Source organism: Salvelinus alpinus, chromosome 6 (genome assembly GCF_045679555.1).
Source record: "Salvelinus alpinus chromosome 6, SLU_Salpinus.1, whole genome shotgun sequence".
NCBI classification, from domain to species: Eukaryota; Metazoa; Chordata; class Actinopteri; order Salmoniformes; family Salmonidae; genus Salvelinus; species Salvelinus alpinus.
In genome coordinates, this window is record NC_092091.1 from 92,045,898 (window position 1) to 92,065,192 (window position 19,295).

The following is a 19,295-nucleotide window of genomic DNA, read 5'->3' on the forward strand; positions in this document are numbered from 1 at the left end:
AAGTCCAATACAGCAAATGAAAGATACACATCTTGTGAATCCAGTCAACATGTCCGATTTTTAAAATGTTTTACAGCGAAAACAGCACGTATATTTATGTTAGCTCACCACCAAATACAAAAAAGGACAGACATTTTTCACAGCACAGGTAGCATGCACAAAGCCAACCTAACTAACCAAGAACCAACCAAACTAACCAAGAAACAACTTCATCAGATGACAGTCTTATAACATGTTATACAATAAATCTATGTTTTGTTCGAAAAATGTGCATATTTGAGGTATAAATCAGTTTTACATTGCAGCTACCATCACAGCTACCGTCAGAAATAGCACCGAAGCAGCCAGAGTAATTACAGACACCAACGTGAAATACCTAAATACTCATCATAAAACATTCTGAAAAATACATGGTGTACAGCAAATGAAAGACAGGCATCTTGTGATTCCAGACAATATTTCCGATTTCTTAAGTGTTTTACAGCGAAAACACAATATAGCATTATATTAGCTTACCACAATAGCCAGAAACACAAGCCATTTACCAGCTGCAAAAGTTAGCGATTGTAACAAACCAGCAAAAGATATATAATTTTTGACTAACCTTGATAAGCTTCATCAGATGACAGTCCTATAACATCAGGTTATACATACACTTATGTTTTGTTCGAAAATGTGCAAATTTAGAGCTGAAATTCTCGTTTCGTCATCTTTTCTGTATAAAAGTTGGTACCGACATGTAGCCATTAGTTTAATATCATTTTAGAAGATACTTACATCATCAAAATTAATTATTTCAATTTAACAAAACTTTCTATTTTTTAAATCCTTAAACACAGAATTATTTTATAATAGGCCATCGTCACTGTCAACAGTGAATGATAATTCTTCACGTTTTAAGTGAACAGTCCACTCTGTCCAGTCATTGTCTCTACTGTCATAGATCTGTCTGATGGAGGACTTTACAAAGCTGGAACTGGACCTGAACAAACATGGAGAATGGATTGTTGTGGTTATGTCAAGATTTTAAAAAGGATAACTCACATAGCAACAACTGGCTGGATAGGACATGGATAATTAACGTCTATAAATATTGAATAAAGATCTTCCACCTCTTGATTAAAACCCTAATGATATTACAGAGGAAAACTCAGAACAACATGTCACTGGATACAAATAGTTATTTTATTATTTCTAGAAAGTCTGATCAGAGAAAGAAGTTCTCCCACCTCTTGAGAGTAACCCTTCCCAGAAAGGGGAGAAGATCTGAGATGTTCTTCTCTAGAAGCCTGTTCTTCCTGAGGTCCACAGTGATGTTGTGGGTTGAATGCTGCAGCAGAGAGAGAAGCACTTCCCAGTCCAGCCTGCAGGAGGTCAGGTCTCCACCAACCTTCTCCAGGAACCACTGAGTCAACTCCTTGTCCTGAGCTTCATACACAACTATAGTCAGCTGCTGCAGAGTGTCTGAGTTCAGTCTAGGAGGTTGGAACATGCAGGCAGTCAGAAATATGAAGAAAAACACATGAATGAAGTTACTATTTCTACTTCAAAAAACATCAGCTTCAATCTGACCTGAGAAAGAGAGATCCCTGGTGACACAGCAGTGTGATGAGAGAGTGACCCTGGAAACAGAAATCAGTCAGGTCCAGACACTGAACACTCCAGAGTCTCAGCAGGGACGCCACACTACTCAGAGCCCTGGATAACACTCTCTCTGGTGGCTGGCTGCTCTTTAGGACCAGGGAGAGTTCTGGGACAGTCAGTGGAGTAGCACCTCTCCCTGTCCTCCTAACCAGTGTGGACAGTTTCACTGCCATACTCACACTCAGCCTGGAATGAAAAGACAAAACTCAAGTCACTTGAAACAGAGAAACCTTGTCAGATAAATGCTCAGTAGGAAAACCAACTATTCAATAGACCTGTAAAAGCTGTCTTACTGAACATACCTGAGCTTGTGGAGCTTTGACTCATGTCTCAAAAGAAGTGCGGCTCCTTGGAGAGAGATCTTGCTGGGGGTGAGAGTGAGGTCCACTCTGGAGGCACAGAGACCCAGGACTCTCCCCACAGACCTGCAGGTTTTCCTGGGTAACTCTCCTCCCAGTGACAGGGTGGAGCCCAAGGCCTGGAGGAGAGAGGCCAACTGCTGGTCCTCCTCTCTGGACCTCACAGGGATGGATTCACACACAGTCTGGAAGAACCTGTCATCACCACAGCTGAAACAACAAAACATGGAGACATCAAATCAGACATTTAGGAGACAGTGACGTCCAGAAGTTTTGGGACAGTGACACATTGTTTGATGTTTTGGCTCTGTACTCCAGCACTTTCTAAATGGTGAAAATGCCCTGACATTAAAGCTGACAGACTGACCTTTAACCTCAGTCATTGCATCATGTCAAAGTGTACAGAGACAAAATAACAAATGTGTCACTGTCCCAATACTTCTACCTCACTGTACATGAATACCTGCCTGTCATATGGAAACGTAATACCATGTCACAGAGAAAGTTCCATAACATACAAGACATTTGGTTTATAGATTAGAGATTCTGAATATAAACGTTCAGGTTTATTGTTACAAGACTTCTCTAGATGAGATATCCTGAGTATAAATGTAGTTTCATATGACAATGTCTTAAAAAGACAATTACTGCAGAAAGCTACAAACTTCCTCTCTAAAGGGAAACACAGGGACAGACAACTACAATCCCTGAACTGTACTGATCCAACTCACCTCAGCTGTGAGATGTAGGGCAGACACTGAAGGAAACTCCTCACTTCACTCTCTTCATCTGACCAGCCCTTCAGCTCTACTGGTTTCTTCTCTGGTTGGAGTTTCAGCACTTCTAGGAGGAGGGAGGCCTTTCTCTTTGAGAGGTCTATGGACCAGACTGCAGGAGCTGACTGGTAAACTGGCTGTAATGCTGGAAGGACACTCCTGCCAGTTTGAGTCTCATAGTCCTTCACATTTGAGTATAGATCCAGCAGGAAATCACATTGAGATTTCTTGATCTCATCATTATAGAGGACATAGAAGGGGAAAGTGCTGTAAGTACACACTGATGATACCAGCTTCAGTGTCTTCTCTCCTGTCTGCTCCTCCCACTCTGCTGCTTGAGACAGGAGATCCACCAGGAACTTGATCAGCTTTGAGGGATCAGACTTCCGTGGAAATAAACTGCAACAAGGACAGTAACAGCTGATTCAGACATGGATGAGCACATGAAACCAGTCAAAGTTAAAGATATATGAAGTAGTTCATATTTACATAATGTGCTTTGATTGTATGTTAAAGTATTTCATTTTACCGACATTCAAATTATATATGTGTGACATTTAGTAATGCAACATTAGTTATGTCAGGAAATGGGCTGATAAATGTTCCCAGATTCACCAACGTGTAGTTTTTTACGGAGCCTTCACAGTGTGCTGCCACTTTGCATCAGCAGTCAGAAAGGAGGCTCTCTGGGTGGCAGATTGATAGTGTGTGATGCTGAAGAACTCTTGTTTATTTTCCCTCTTCCCTCTCTCTCTTACCACTCTCTCTTTCTCCCCCCTCTCTCTTTCTATTCCCTCTCTCATCCTCTCTTCCCTCTCCTCTCTCTTCCCCCTCTCTATTTCTCTTCCTCCTCTCGCTTTCTCTTCCCTCCCTCTTCTTTCCCTTCCCTCCCTCTTCTTTCTCTCTCTCTCTCTCCCTCTCTCTCTCTCTCTCTCTCTCTCTTCCCTCTCTCTCTTCCCCCTCTCTCCATCTCTCTTCCCTCTCTCTCTCATCCCTCTCCCTCTCTCTCTCTTCCCTCTCTTTCTCTCTCTCTCTCTTACTCTCTCTGTCTTCTCCCTCTCTCCATCTCTCTTCCCTCTCTCTCTCATCCCTCTCCCTCTCTTTCCTTTCCCTCTCTCTTCTCTCTCTCTCCCCCCGTCTCTCTCCAGTGCTTTACACAGCAGCAGACTTTATTATTGTTTTCAATGCTCTTCCCTTTGAGGTTCAGCGTGGCTGGACTATCATTGCCCTGCCAGACGTATTTGGGTTGACATTTTAGTTAAAGGGAGGTTCCTTGCCAGTTTATTGTGTCTTGTTATTTGAACTGTATTGATGTGGTACTAATGACATGTGGGACAGAAGATTTTGGACATTTTAAGGCCTTTGTTTGTCTATGACCCCCCACCATTCATACCCTCTGCACTCCTCCACTGGGAGGTAATACAGATTACTGCAAATCCTCTAATGTTGATGACTGGGTTCTTTCTTTTAAATTGTTTCTATGAAGTTGCCGTTAAATTGCTCTGCCTTCATTATTGTATGAGGTATTATTGGTGAGGTTACCCCTGTGCTGTGATGGGTGTTTTATATGGTGTCTTATCTTCAAGCTGCATACTGGACCCTATTCCAACTAAACTACTGAAAGAGCTGCTTCCTGTGCTTGGCCCTCCTATGTTGAACATAATAAATGGCTCTCTATCCACCGGATGTGTACCAAACTCACTAAAAGTGGCAGTAATAAAGCCTCTCTCGAAAAAGCCAAACCTTGACCCAGAAAATATAAAAAACTATTGGCCTATATCGAATCTCCCATTCCTCTCAATTTAAAAAAAAAAGCTTTTGTGCAGCAACTCACTGCCTTCCTGAAGACAAACAATGTATACGAAGCGCTTCAGTCTGGTTTTAGACCCCATCATAGCACTGAGACTGCACTTGTGAAGGTGGTAAATGACCTTTTAATGGCGTCAGACCGAGGCTCTGCATCTGTCCTCGTGCTCCTAGTGCTGCTTTTGATACCATTGATCACCACATTCTTTGGCGAGATTGGAAACCCAAATTGGTCTACACGGACAAGTTCTGGCCTGGTTTAGATCTTATCTGTCGGAAAGATATCAGTTTGTCTCTGTGGATGGTTTGTCCTCTTACAAATCAACTGTAAATTTCGATGTTCCTCAAGGTTCCGTTTTGAGACCACATATGTTTTCACTATATATTTTACCTCTTGGTGATGTCATTCGGAAACATAATGTTAACTTTCACTGCTATGCGGATGACACACAGCTGTACATTTCAATGAAACATGGTGAAGCTCCAAAATTGCCCTCGCTAGAAGCCTGTGTTTCAGACATAAGGTAGTGGATGGCTGAAAACTGTCTACTTTTAAACTCGGACAAAACAGAGATGCTTGTTCTAGGTCCCAAGAAACAAATGGATCTTCTGTTGAATCTGACAATTCATCTTGATGGTTGTACAGTCGTCTCAAATAAAACTGTGAAGGACCTCTGTGTTACTCTGGACCCTGATCTCTCTTTTGACGAATATATCAAGACTGTTTCAAGGACAGCTTTTTTTCATCTACGTAACATTGCAAAAATCAGAAACTTCCTGTCCAAAAATGATGCAGAAAAATTAATCCATGCTTTTGTTTCTTCTAGGTTAGACTACAGCAATGCTTTACCTTCCGGCTACCCGGATAAAGCACTAAATAAACTTCAGTTAGTGCTAAATACGGCTGCTACAATCCTGACTAGAACCAAAAAATGTAATCATATTACTCCAGTGCTAGCCTCTCTACACTGGCTTCCTATTAAGGCAAGGGCTGATTTCAAGATTTTACTACTAACCTACAAAGCATTACATGGGCTTGCTCCTACCTATGTTTCTGATTTGGTCCTGCCGTACATACCTATACCTACGCTACGGTCACAAGATGCAGGCCTCCTTACTGTCCCTATAATTTCTAAACAAACAGCTGGAGGCAGGGCTTTCTCCTATAGAGCTCCATTATTATGGAATGGTCTGCCTACCCATGAGAGAGACGCAGACTCGGTCTCAACCTTTAAGTCTTTATTGAAGACTCATCTCTTCAGTAGGTCCTATGATTGAGTGTAGTCTGGCCCAGGAGTGTGAGGGTGAACGGAAAGGCTCTGGAGCAACGAACCGCCCTTGCTGTCTCTGCCTAGCCGGTTCCCCTCTCCACTGGGGCGGCAGGGTAGCCTAGTGGTTAGAGCGTTGGACTAGTAACCGAAAGGTTGCAAGTTCAAATCCCCGAGCTGACAAGGTACAAATCTGCCGTTCTGCCCCTGAACAGGCAGTTAACCCACTGTTCCTAGGCCGTCATTGAAAATAAGAATTTGTTCTTAACTGACTTGCCTAGTTAAATAAAGGTAAAATAAAATAAAAAATAAATAAAAAAACTGGGATTCTCTGCCTCTAACACTATTACAGGGGCTGAGTCACTGGCTTACTGGTGCTCTTCCGTGCCGTCCCTGGGAGGGGTGTGTCGCTTGAGTGGGTTGAGTCACTGACATGGTCTTCCTGTCCGGGTTGCCTCCCCCTTGGGTTGTGCCGTGGCGGAGATCTTTGTAGGCTAAACTCGGCCTTGTCTCAGGATGGTAGATTGGTGGTTAGAGATCCCTCTAGTGGTGTGGGGGCTGTGCTTTGGCAAAGTGGGTGGGGTTATATCCTGCCTGTTTGGCCCTGTCTGGGGGTATTGTCGGATGGGGGCACAGTGTCTCCTGACCCCTCCTGTCTCAACCTCCAGTATTTATGCTGCAGTAGTTTATGTGTTGGGGGGCTGGGGTCAGTCTGCTATATCTGGAGTATTTCTCCTGTCTTATCCGGTGTCATGAGTGAATTTAAGTATGCTCTCTCTAATTAATTATTTATTTTCTCTCTCTCTCTCTCTCTCTCTCTCTCTCTCTCTCTGATGACCTGCGGCCTAGGACAATGCCTCAGGACTACCTGGTCTGAGGAGTCCTTGCTGTCCCCAGTCCACCTGGCTGTGCTGCTGCTCGAGTTTAATATTATTTGACCATGCTGGTCATCTATGAACATTTGAAAATCTTGGCCATGTTCTGTTATAATCTCCACCCGGCACAGTCAGAAGAGGACTGGCCACCCCTCATAGCCTGGTTCCTCTCTAGGTTTGTTCCTAGGTTTTGGCCTTTCTAGGGAGTTGTTCCTAGCCACCGTGCTTTTACACCTGCATTTTTTGCTGTTTCGGGTTTTAGACTGGGTTTCTGTACAGCACTTTGAGATATCAGCTGATGTAAGAAGGGATTAATAAAATACATTTCATTTGATTATCTTTTCTCTCCACTGGCTATCTGGCTTACAGGCTACACTCTAGACAGTCTCTTCTGCTGATGTGTGTGTGTGGGTCTGGTAGTGGGTCTCTCTCTATGGTTCCAAGATGGCGTAGCAGTCGGACGTGTGTTTGTCTTGTCCCGTGTCTTGTCCCGTGTAAATAGTCCTCGTTTTTTTTTCGTATGCATTTCGTATATATTTTAATTTCACTTTCCATTTAGGAACTGAATATACATTCCGCCTCACCCAATGTGGTACGGATCTGCTATTTCTTTTATACTTTAGAACCGTAACCCCAATCAGAAGCTAGCCAGATAACTAGCTACTAGCTAGTAGTCAGTTAGCCACTGCTGCGGTCTTCACCCTTAACTCGGACACCAGCCAGCTTCAGCTCGGGCCAATACCTGCCAGTCTGCAAGCGCGATATCAACCCAGAGCATATAGGACTGCTTTTCCACTACCACATCACCGGATTTTTTTTCTTCTACTTCATCACCGGATTTCAGCCGCTGGCTCTGGACATTTGCACCTCGATTTCGCAGCTAGCTAGCTGCAAACCGTGTGTCTATTGGCTTACGTCGATCCCGGAGCAAACGTAATTTATTCCGGAGCTAGCTGAGGAGCTCCATCAGCCATTCCTGGGCTACAGTCACCTATCCGGACCCGTTTTTTTGTTTTTTTTGTTGTTGCTGCAGATACGGAGCCCCACCGGGCCTTCACGACTGACTGCCGACGTTATCTGCCCGAGGGAGTTATCCAACTGGCACCCCCGTCCCGACGTTACCTGAATGCTCATCTGGGGCCCGCTAATCGTTAGCTGTCTTATCGGCTGCTATCTGAATAAGTATATCGGACAATTATTATTATTACTATTATTTATTTTATTTTTTTCTTGGGCCACTATATCTATTTTGCCAATTTGGATTGATCCCCTCTATCACACGGAACCCCACTAACCTACCGACGGAAACGCACGAGGTATCTACAATTAGACCTCCATCCTATGCTATCTTGCTACCGATAGCCTCTACCCGGCCTACTGTCTGGATCGCCGTGACCCCAACCAACCTCTACTCACTGGACCCTTATTGATCACTCGATTAAGCATGCCTCTCCTTAATGTAAATATGCCTTGTCCATTGTTGTTCTGGTTAGTGTTTATTGGCTTATTTCACTGTAGAGACTCTAGCCCTGCTCACTATACCATATCCAACCTCTCAGTTCCACCACCCACATATGCGATGACATCACCTGGTTTCAATGATGTTTCTAGAGACAATATCTCTCTCATCATCACTCAATACCTAGGTTTACCTCCACTGTATTCACATCCTACCATACCTTTGTCTGTACATTATTCCTTTAAGCTATTTTATCGCCCCCAGAAACTTCCTTTTACTCTCTGCTCTAGTAGCTCCAGACGACCAATTCTCATAGCTTTTAGCCGTACCCTTATCCTACTCCTCCTCTGTTCCTCTGGTGATGTAGAGGTGAATCCAGGCCCTGCAGTACCTAACTCCACTCCTATTCCCCAGGCGCTCTCTTTTGATGACTTCTGTAACCGTAATAGCCTTGGCTTCATGCATGTTAACATTAGAAGCCTCCTCCCTAAGTTTGTTTTGTTCACTGCTTTAGCACACTCTGCCAACCCGGATGTTTTAGCCGTGTCTGAATCCTGGCTTAGAAAGACCACCAAAAATTCAGACATTTTCATCCCCAATTACAAGATTTTCAGACAAGATAGAACGGCCAAAGGGGGCGGTGTTGCAATCTACTGCAAAGATTGCCTGCAGAGTTCTGTTTTACTATCCAGGTCTGTTCCCAAACAATTTGAACTTCTACTTTTAAAAATCCACCTCTCTAAAAACAAGTCTCTCACCGTTGCCGCCTGCTATAGACCACCCTCTGCCCCCAGCTGTGCTCTGGACACTATATGTGAACTGATTGCCCCCCATCTATCTTCAGAGCTCGTGCTGCTAGGCGACCTAAATTTGAACATGCTCAACACCCCAGCCACCCTACAATCTAAGCTTGATGCCCTCAATCTCACACAAATCATCAATGAACCTACCAGGTACCACCCCAATTCCGTAAACACGGGTACCCTCATAGATATCATCCTAACAAACTTGCCCTCCAAATACACCTCTGCTGTTTTCAACCAAGATCTCAGCGATCACTGCCTCATTGCCTGCATCCGTAATGGGTCAGCGGTCAAACGACCTCCACTCATCACTGTCAAACGCTCCCTGAAACACTTCAGCGAGCAGGCCTTTCTAATCGACCTGGCCGGGGTATCCTGGAAGGATATTGATCTCATCCCGTCAGTAGAGGATGCCTGGACATTTTTTTTAAATGCCTTCCTCACCATCTTGAATAAGCATGCCCCATTCAAGAAATTTAGAACCAGGAACAGATATAGCCCTTGGTTCTCTCCTGACCTGACTGCCGTTAACCAACAGAAAAACATCCTATGGCGTTCTGCATTAGCATCGAACAGCCCCCGTGATATGCAACTTTTCAGGGAAGCCAGAAACCAATATACACAGGCAGTTAGAACAGCCAAGGCTAGCTTTTTCAAGCAGAAATTTGCTTCCTGCAACACAAATTCAAAAAAGTTCTGGGACACCGTAAAGTCCATGGAGAATAAGAACACCTCCTCCCAGCTTCCAACCGCTCTGAAGATAGGAAACACTGTCACCACCGACAAATCCACTATAATTGAGAATTTCAATAAGCATTTTTCTACGGTTGGCCATGCTTTCCACCTGGCTACCCCTACCCCGGACAACAGCACTGCCCTCCCCTCTGCTACTCGCCCAAGCCTTCCCCATTTCTCTTTCTCCCAAATACAGTCAGCTGATGTTCTAAAAGAGCTGCAAAATCTGGACCCTTACAAATCAGCCGGGCTAGATAATCTGGACCCTTTCTTTCTAAAACTATCTGCTGAAATTGTGGCCACCCCTATTACTAGCCTCTTCAACCTCTCTTTCGTGTCATCTGAGATTCCCAAAGATTGGAAAGCAGCTGCGGTTATCCCCCTCTTCAAAGGGGGGGACACTCTTGACCCTAACAGCTACAGACCTATATCTATCCTACCCTGCCTTTCTAAGGTCTTCGAAAGCCAAGTCAACAAACAGATTACCGACCATCTCGAATCCCACCATACCTTCTCCGCTATGCAATCTGGTTTCAGAGCTGGTCATGGGTGCACCTCAGCCACGCTCAAGGTCATAAACGATATCTTAACTGCCATCGATAGGAAACAATACTGTGCAGCCGTATTCATTGACCTGGCCAAGGCTTTTGACTCTGTCAATCACCACATCCTCATCGGCAGATTCGACAGCCTTGGTTTCTCTAATGATTGCCTCGCCTGGTTCACCAACTACTTCTCTGATCGAGTTCAGTGTGTCAAATCGGAGGGTCTGTTGTCCGGACCTCTGGCAGTCTCTATGGGGGTGCCACAGGGTTCAATTCTTGGACCGACTCTCTTCTCTGTATACATCAATGATGTCGCTCTTGCTGCTGGTGATTCTCTGATCCACCTCTACGCAGACGACACTATTCTGTATACATCTGGCCCTTCTTTTGACACTGTGTTAACAACCCTCCAGGCGAGCTTCAATGCCATACAACTCTCCTTCCGTGGCCTCCAATTGCTCTTAAATACAAGTAAAACTAAATGCATGCTCTTCAACCGATCGCTGCCTGCACCTGCCCGCCTGTCCAACATCACTACTCTGGACGGCTCTGACTTAGAATATGTGGACAACTACAAATACCTAGGTGTCTGGTTAGACTGTAAACTCTCCTTCCAGACTCACATCAAACATCTCCAATCCAAAGTTAAATCTAGAATTGGCTTCCTATTCCGCAACAAAGCATCCTTCACTCATGCTGCCAAACATACCCTTGTAAAACTGACCATCCTACCAATCCTCGACTTCGGTGATGTCATTTACAAAATAGCCTCCAAAACCCTACTCAATAAATTGGATGCAGTCTATCACAGTGCCATCCGTTTTGTCACCAAAGCCCCATATACTACCCACCACTGCGACCTGTACACTCTCGTTGGCTGGCCCTCGCTTCATACTCGTCGCCAAACCCACTGGTTCCAGGTCATCTACAAGACCCTGCTAGGTAAAGTCCCCCCTTATCTCAGCTCGCTGGTCACCATAGCAGCACCTACCTGTAGCACGCGCTCCAGCAGGTATATCTCTCTAGTCACCCCCAAAACCAATTCTTCCTTTGGACGCCTCTCCTTCCAGTTCTCTGCTGCCAATGACTGGAACGAACTACAAAAATCTCTGAAACTGGAAACACTTATCTCCCTCACTAGCTTTAAGCACCAGCTGTCAGAGCAGCTCATAGATTACTGCACCTGTACATAGCCCATCTATAATTTAGCCCAAACAACTACCTCTTTACCTACTGTATTTATTTATTTATTTATTTTGCTCCTTTGCACCCCATTATTTCTGTCTCTACTTTGCGCTTTCTTCCACTGCAAACCAACCATTCCAGTGTTTTAGTTTTTATTTTACTTGCTGTGTTGTATTCACTTCGCCTCCATGGCCTTTTTACATTTTTATTTATTTATACATATATTTGTTTGCCTTCACCTCCCTTATCTCACCTCACTTGCTCACATTGTATATAGACTTATTTTTTTTCACTGTATTATTGACTATATGTTTGTTTTACTCCATGTGTAACTATGTGTTGTTGTATGTGTCGAACTGCTTTGCTTTATCTTGGCCAGGTCGCAATTGTAAATGAGAACGTGTTCTCAATTTGCCTACCTGGTTAAATAAAGGTTAAATAAAAAATAAATAAAAATCCTACTATTTTCCTTTCGGCAGGGTTAATACCTGCCTGGCGCCCAAACAAAATCTTTACCTTCACCTCTCTAACAATACCACTATAATATTTACCAACACTTGAAGTGTTATATGTCAAATGTTTCTACAAGATAATAACCACTAGCATCACATAATCACTAACCACCACACATGTTCAGACTCACCTCAGCTGTGAGATGTAGGACAGACACTGAAGGAAACTCCTCACTTCACTCTCTTCATCTGACCAGCCCTTCAGCTTTAATGGTTTCTTCTCTGGTTGGAGTTTCAGCACTTCTAGGAGGAGGGAGGCCTTTCTCTCTGAGAGGTCTATGGACCAGACTGCAGGACTGGCTGACTGATAAACTGGCTGTAATGCTGGAAGGACACTCCTGCCTGTTTGAGTCTCATAGTACTTCACATGTGAGCACAGATCCAGCAGGAAATCCCTCTGTTTAGAAGTGTCTCCATTGAGAAAAGGAAAGGTGCTGTAAGTACACAATGATGATACCAGCTTCAGTGTCTTCTCTCCTGTCTGCTCCTCCCACTCTGCTGCTTGAGACAGGAGATCCACCAGGACCTTGATCTGCTTTGAGGGATCAGACCCCCATGGACAGAACCTGCAACAAGGACAGTAACAGCTGATTCAGACATCGATGAACACATGAAACCAGTTATAGCTAAAGATATATGAAGTAGTTATACATTTACATAATGTGCTTTGGTTATATGTTAAAGTATTTAATATTAGGGACATTCACATGATTTATCTGTGAAATTTAAATGGGCTGATAAATGTTCCCAGATTCACCAACATGTGTAGTTTTATACGGAGCCTTCACCGTGTGCTGCCACTTTGCATCAGCAGTCAGAAAGGAGGCTCTCTGGGTGGCAGATTGATAGTGTGTGATGATGAAGAACTCTTGTTTATTTTCCCTCTTCCCTCCCTCTCTCTCACCACTCTCTCTTTCTCCCGTCTCTATCTTTCTCTTCCCTCTCTCGTCCTCTCTTCCCTCTCTTCACTTTATCATCCCTCTCCTCTCTCTTCCCCCTCTCTCTCTCTTCCCTCTCTCTCTTCCCTCTCTCTCTTCCCTCTCTCTTTCTCTTCTCTCTCTCTGTCTTCCGTCTCTCTTCGTCTTTTCTCTCTCTCTCATCCCTCTCTCTCGCTCTCTCCTTTCTCTATCATCCCTCTCCCTCTTTTTCCCTTCTCTCGCTCTTCCCTCCCTCTCTCCAGTGCTTTACACTGCAGCAGACTTTATTATTGTTTTCAATGCTCTTCTCTTTGAGGTTCAGTGTGGCTGGACTATTATTGTCCTGCCAGACGTATTTGGGTTGACATTTTAGTTAAAGGGAGGTTTCTTGACAGTTTATTGTGTCTTGTTATTTGAACTGTATTGATGTGGTACTAATGACATGTGGCCCAGAAGATTGTGGACATTTTAAGGCCTTTGTTTGTCTATGACCCCCCACCATTCATACCCTCTGCACTCCTCCACTGGGAGGTAATACAGATTACTGCAAATCCTCTCATGTTGATGACTGGGTTCTTTCTGTAAATTGTTTCTATGAAGTTGCTGTTAAATTGCTCTGCCATCATCATTGTATGAGGTATTATTGGTGGGGTTACCCCTGTGCTGTGATTGGTGCTTTATATGGTGTGTCTTATCTTTTCTCTCCACTGGCTATCTGGCTAACAGGCTACACTCTAGACAGTCTCTTCTGCTGATGTGTGTGTGTCTGGTAGTGGGTCTCTCTCTATCCTAATCTTTTCCTATCTGCAGTGTTAATACCTGCCTGGCGCCCCAACAAAATCTTAACCTTCACCCCTCTCTAACAATACTGCTACAAGATTTACCAACACTTGACGATTTATATGTCAAATGTTTCTACAAGATAATAACCACCATTATCATATAATTACTAACCACCACACATGTTCAGACTCACCTCAGCTGTGAGATGTAGGGCAGACACTGAAGGAAACTCCTCACTTCACTCTCTTCATCTGACCAGCCCCACAGCTCTACAGGTTTCTTCTCTGGTTGGAGTTTCAGCACTTCTAGGAGGAGGGAGGTCTTTCTCTCTGAGAGGTCTATGGACCAGACTACAGGATTGTCTGACTGGTAAACTGTCTGTAATGCTGGAAGAACACTCCTGCCTGTTTGAATCTCATAGTCCTTCACATGCGAGTACAGATCCAGCAGGAAATCACTGTGTTTAGAATTGTTTTCTTTGGGAAAAGGAAAGGTGCTGTAAGTCCACACTGATGATACCAGCTTCAGTGTCTTCTCTCCTGTCTGCTCCTCCCACTCTGCTGCTTGAGACAGGAGATCCACCAGGAACTTGATCAGCTTTGAGGGATCAGACCTCCATCGATAAAATCTGCAACAAGGACAGTAACAGCTGATTCAGAAATGGATGAACACATGAAACCAGTCATAGTTAAAGATATATGAAGTAGTTATACATTTACATAATGTGATTTGGTTATATGTTAATTAATAACCTCTTGTCACTACATGGCGTGCTGTTTCAACTTGGACATTTATCGTTCCCAAATTAAACTGCCTCGTACTCAATTCTTGCTCCTACAATATGCATATTAGTATTACTATTGGATAGAAAACAATCTCTAGTTTCTAAAACCGTTTGAATTATGTCTGTGGGTGGAACAGAACTCCTTCTGCAGCGAAATTCATGACAGGAACTGCGAAGGTCTGAAAACGAGGCTCTGTTCTCAGATCAGTTTAAAGCTCTGTATGTATCCTATGGGTCGACATGAACTGCACGCGCCTTCCCCTGGATGTCAGTAACCAATGAGAATTGGAATGGAGTTTCTACGTAGATCTCAGAACTTATAAAAGGCCATGGCATGGGAGGTCCGCTCTTTTCGACGTTCGTCAAGGCGCAGTAGAGGAGATCAGGATGGCATGCTCAAACGCTCTCGTTTTAGGCCTTAGATATATCCGTCTGTGATTTAATTCGATATAGGTGTTAGAAACATCATAACGAAGTTATTTTAAACCGAGTTATATCAGTTTATGCGAGTATATTGCTATTTTCGGAATTTCCTTAGTATTGCGTTTTGAGGATTTGGGCATGTCTGTGCCACATAGCTATTGTTAGCTGCTAATTCCAAAGTTGAAGAGGACGTTTTACAACCGAGCAACGATTCTTTTGGACAAAGGACAACTTGCCCAAGATTCTGATGGAAGCTCGTCCAAAAGTAAGAGCTATTTATGATGTTATTCCGTATTTATGTGGAAAAATGTAAAAGGAGTGTCCGCCATTAATTGCTTGATTGATTAGATTAGGTGCCTCTCCAAGATGGCGCCGGCCAGAATGCATGAAATGTTGATACTGATGACATTGTATAACCACAATTTGTGCTGCTAAATATGCACATTTTCGAACAAACGCTATATGCATTGTGTAATATGATGTTATAGGACTGTCATCTGAAGAATTCTGAGAAGGTTAGTGAAAAAATTAATATCTTTTGGTGATAATATACGTTATCGCTATGTTTGGCTCGAATCAATGCTGTTGTGATGTTTGCTATTGTGGTAAGCTAATATAACGCTATATTGTGTTTTCGCTGTAAAACACTTAGAAAATCTGAAATATTGTCTGGATTCACAAGATCTGTGTCTTTCAATTGCTGTACGCTGTGTATTTTTAAGAAATGTTTTATGATGAGTAATTAGGTAATACACGTTGCTCTCTGTAGTTATTCTAGTCGCTTTGGTGAGAGTTGTGATGGTGGCTGCAATTGTAAACTATGATTTATACCTGAAATATGCACATTTTTCGAACAAAACATATGCTATACAATAAATATGTTATCATACTGTCATCTGATGAAGTTGTTTCTTGGTTAGTGGCTATTTATATCTTTATTTGGTCGAATTTGTGATAGCTACTGATGGAGTAAAAAACTGGTGGAGTAAAAAAAGTGGTGTCTTTTGCTAACGTGGTTAGCTAATAGATTTACATATTGTGTCTTCCCTGTAAAACATTTTAAAAATCAGAAATGATGGCTGGATTCACAAGATGTGTATCTTTCATCTGGTGTCTTGGACTTGTGATTTAATGATATTTAGATGCTAGTATTTACTTGTGACGCTATGCTAGGCTATGCTAGTCAGCTTTTTTACTGTGGGGGGTGCTCCCGGATCCGGGATGAGTACCAAGTAAAAGTTAATGTATTTAATTTTAGAGACATTCACATGATTTATCTGTGACATTTAGTAATGCAACATTAGTTATGTCAGGAAATGGGCTGATAAATGTTCCCAGATTCACCAACATGTGTAGTTTTATACGGAGCCTTCACAGTGTGCTGCCACTTTGCATCAGCAGTCAGAAAGGAGACTCTCTGGGGGGCTGTTTGATAGTGGTGATGCTAAACAACTCTGGTTTATTTTCCCTCTTCCCTCTCTCTCTTCTCTCTCCTCTTGCTCTCTTCCTCTGAACCCTTTCTTTCAATCTCTCTCTCCCTCTTGTCCCTCTACCTCTTCCCTCTCTCGCTCCACTCTCTCTCTTCCCTCTCTTCCCTCTCTTCCCTCTCTTCCCTCTCTTCCCTCTCTCTCTCTCTCTTCCCCCTCTCTCTCTTCCCCCTCTCTTCCCCCTCTCTTCCCTCTCTCTTCCCTCTCTCTTCCCTCTCTCTCTCTCTCTCTCTCTCTCTCTCTTCCCCCTCTCTCTCTCTTCCCTCTCTCTCTCTCTCTTCCCCCTCTCTCTTGCTTCCCTCTCTCTCTTCCCTCTCTCTCTTCCCTCTCTCTCTTCCCTCTCTCTCTTCACTCTCTCTCTTACTCTCTCTCTTCCCTCTCTCTCTTACTCTCTTCCCTCTCTCTCTCTCTCTTATTCTCTTTCTCTTCCCTCACTCTCTCCCCCCCTCTCTCTCTCTCTCTCTCTCTCTCGTCGGAGTGCATGCTGGGAGTGAGTCGTCAAGCAGGAGTGATTGTGAGAGCGAATGGAATTTCTTTTCACTCTATTGGGTTTTGGTATGTATATATATATATATATTGATTAGTTTAGTTGTTTTAAGGGTATCTTGTTTAACTATCACTAAGCACGTATAGGGGTGGTGGGATCGTTGAGGTTGGTTTTTCGCAAGGGCACAACCAGCGGGTGGGGCTGGTTGCAATGGCCACTCGCGGAAGTGTGGAGTTTGAAAAACTTAGTCGGAGGCATGGAGTAAAGATTCCTGCTGCGGCCGGGTGTTCAGTGGAAGAATGTAGCTTGGCTGTGGGTGCTATCATTGGGTATGATAGCATCAAATCAGCCTCAAGGATGAATGGCGCTGTAGTGATATTCTTAGATTCCATTGAAAAGGTGAATAAGATAGTTGAGAGGGGTGTTGTGTTGCGGGAGACACAGACGCCGGTATTTCCGCTTATGAATCCGGCGAAGAAAGTTATACTTTCTAACGTGCCACCATTTGTTAGAGATGAAGTGTTGGAGCGAGAGTTATCTCGCCATGGTCAAATCGTATCTACAATAAAGAAGGTTCTTTTTGGATGCAAATCTCCGTTGCTGAAACATGTTGTGTCTCATAGGAGACAAGTGCATATGATCTTAAAAAAGGACGGAGATGAACTGAATTTAGCGTTCAGTTTTAAGATTGATGGATTTGATTATGTCTTCTACGCTTCTACTGAATCAATGAAATGCTTTGGCTGTGGAAGAGAGGGCCATTTGGTGCGTAGTTGTCCCGAGAATGAGCGCGCTGAGCCCGGTAGTAGCTCTAGTGCTGGTGCAACTAACGCACCACCGCGAAGGGATGAACATGCTAAGGGTGCAGGGGAAGGGAGAAGGTGGGCAGATGTGGTTGGAAAAGTAGGAGAGGAAGGCATTGTGGATACGGGGGCAATTGTGGTAGATCAGAACAAAGAGGGAGGGGAAACAGTCGGTGAGATTGCGAATGCCGTCGCTGAGGTGGTGCTGGAAAATGAAATTGGAGGTCAAGGAGATTGAAATAACGGAAAAGGAAGCAGCTGTTTTCAAAGTACCGAGGAGTAAGAGGAAGAATTTAAGGGGTGGTGAAGGGTCTAATTCTAAGAGAAAGGTAGAGATTGATAAATCAGTTGAAGATGAACAAGTTGTAGAGATGGTGGAGTTTTCTTCTGGGGAGGATAGCGAGAGTGAGTCATCTGACGCGTCACAACAAAATAGCGAGATAAATGGGGTGGAAGGGAGGTATGGGATTGAGAAGGTACGTCAATTTCTGAAGTTGACAAAAGGGAAGAAATATATGCAGGATTACAATATAACTGTTTTTTTCCCTGAAAGTGAATTGTTTATCGAATCAGCAAAGTTTCTGATGTCAAAAATTACAGGGGGAGGTTTGAAAAGCCCTCAAAAAGACTCAAGAAAGTGGTCACGAGAGTGATAAGTGATGTAAATTCTAAAGAAAATGAAAGAGTTCAGTTGCAGTTTTAACTCTGTAAAGAGATGTGGTGGCTGTATCTTCCTCTGTATATTTTTTTCATCCATGAGCAGTTTTAAGATTTCTTCTTTAAACGTAAATGGGGCAAGAGATGGTAAAAAAAGAGCCATAGTGTATGAGTTAATTAGGGGAAAGGGAAGTGACATAAATTTTCTACAAGAAACGCATAGTAATTTGGAAAATGAAGTTATGTGGCAACAGGAGTGGGGGGGGGACAGTGGTGTGTAGTCATAAAAACTCAAAAAGTGGGGGTGTGGCTATCTTGTTCTCAAAAGGGTTTTTGCCTTTGTCATATGAGGTTGAAGAGGTAGTTGAGGGGAGGTTATTAAAAGTTAGAGCAAGGTATGAAAACATCACTATGTGTCTGATAAATGTATATGCCCCAGTGGTGACAGTTGAGAGGGTATGTTTTTTAGAGACATTATCAAATACCATTGAGAAATGTAACAAAGAAGATTATTTATTTATTGCTGGGGATTTTAACTGCACAGTCAGCGATTTAGATAGAAATCACCAAGAACCTCATATACCCTCAAGGACTTTTTTAAAACGCCTCATTGTAACACATGAACTGTGTGATATTTGGCGGAGTCAACATGGAGGAACAAGGCAGTACACCTGGGCGCATGTGAGAGAGAACATCATCTCTATGGCCAGGTTAGATAGGTTTTATTGTTTTGAGCATCAATCTCAGGTCTGTAAATCAAGTGTGATAACCCCAGTTGTAACGGCGGCCTTCCCTCTCTTCACTAGAAGAGGGGGTGAAACAGGGATCGGACCAACACGCAGCGTAGCCAGTGCTCAACATGTTTAATTAAACAAATAAACAGTGAACACGATACAAAACAAAATAACACAAGTGGCAAACCGATACAGACCTATCTGGTGCAGAACACAAACACAGAGACAGGTAACAACCACCCACAAAATCCCA

At 43.5% G+C, this 19,295-nt stretch overlaps 1 protein-coding gene across 5 annotated transcripts in view; it reads right to left on the reverse strand.

Annotated features, from left to right (window-relative positions):
- LOC139579589 (uncharacterized) overlaps positions 1–19,295 on the reverse strand; it is a 69,049-nt gene that overhangs the window by 8,867 nt on the left and 40,887 nt on the right. For 3 of the 5 annotated variants that reach the window (XM_071408346.1, XM_071408347.1, XM_071408345.1), the window contains exons 10-15: positions 13,861–14,295; positions 12,099–12,533; positions 2,735–3,178; positions 1,947–2,213; positions 1,573–1,830; positions 1,230–1,475 (exon numbers count right to left, since the gene is read on the reverse strand). In XM_071408346.1, the coding sequence (XP_071264447.1) occupies positions 1,230–1,475; positions 1,573–1,830; positions 1,947–2,213; positions 2,735–3,178; positions 12,099–12,533; positions 13,861–14,295 (2,085 nt within the window). Of the gene's footprint in view, positions 1–10; positions 983–1,229; positions 1,476–1,572; positions 1,831–1,946; positions 2,214–2,734; positions 3,179–12,098; positions 12,534–13,860; positions 14,296–19,295 lie in introns of those variants that run through there. The other 2 variants (XM_071408349.1, XM_071408348.1) reach the window with 2 other exon arrangements.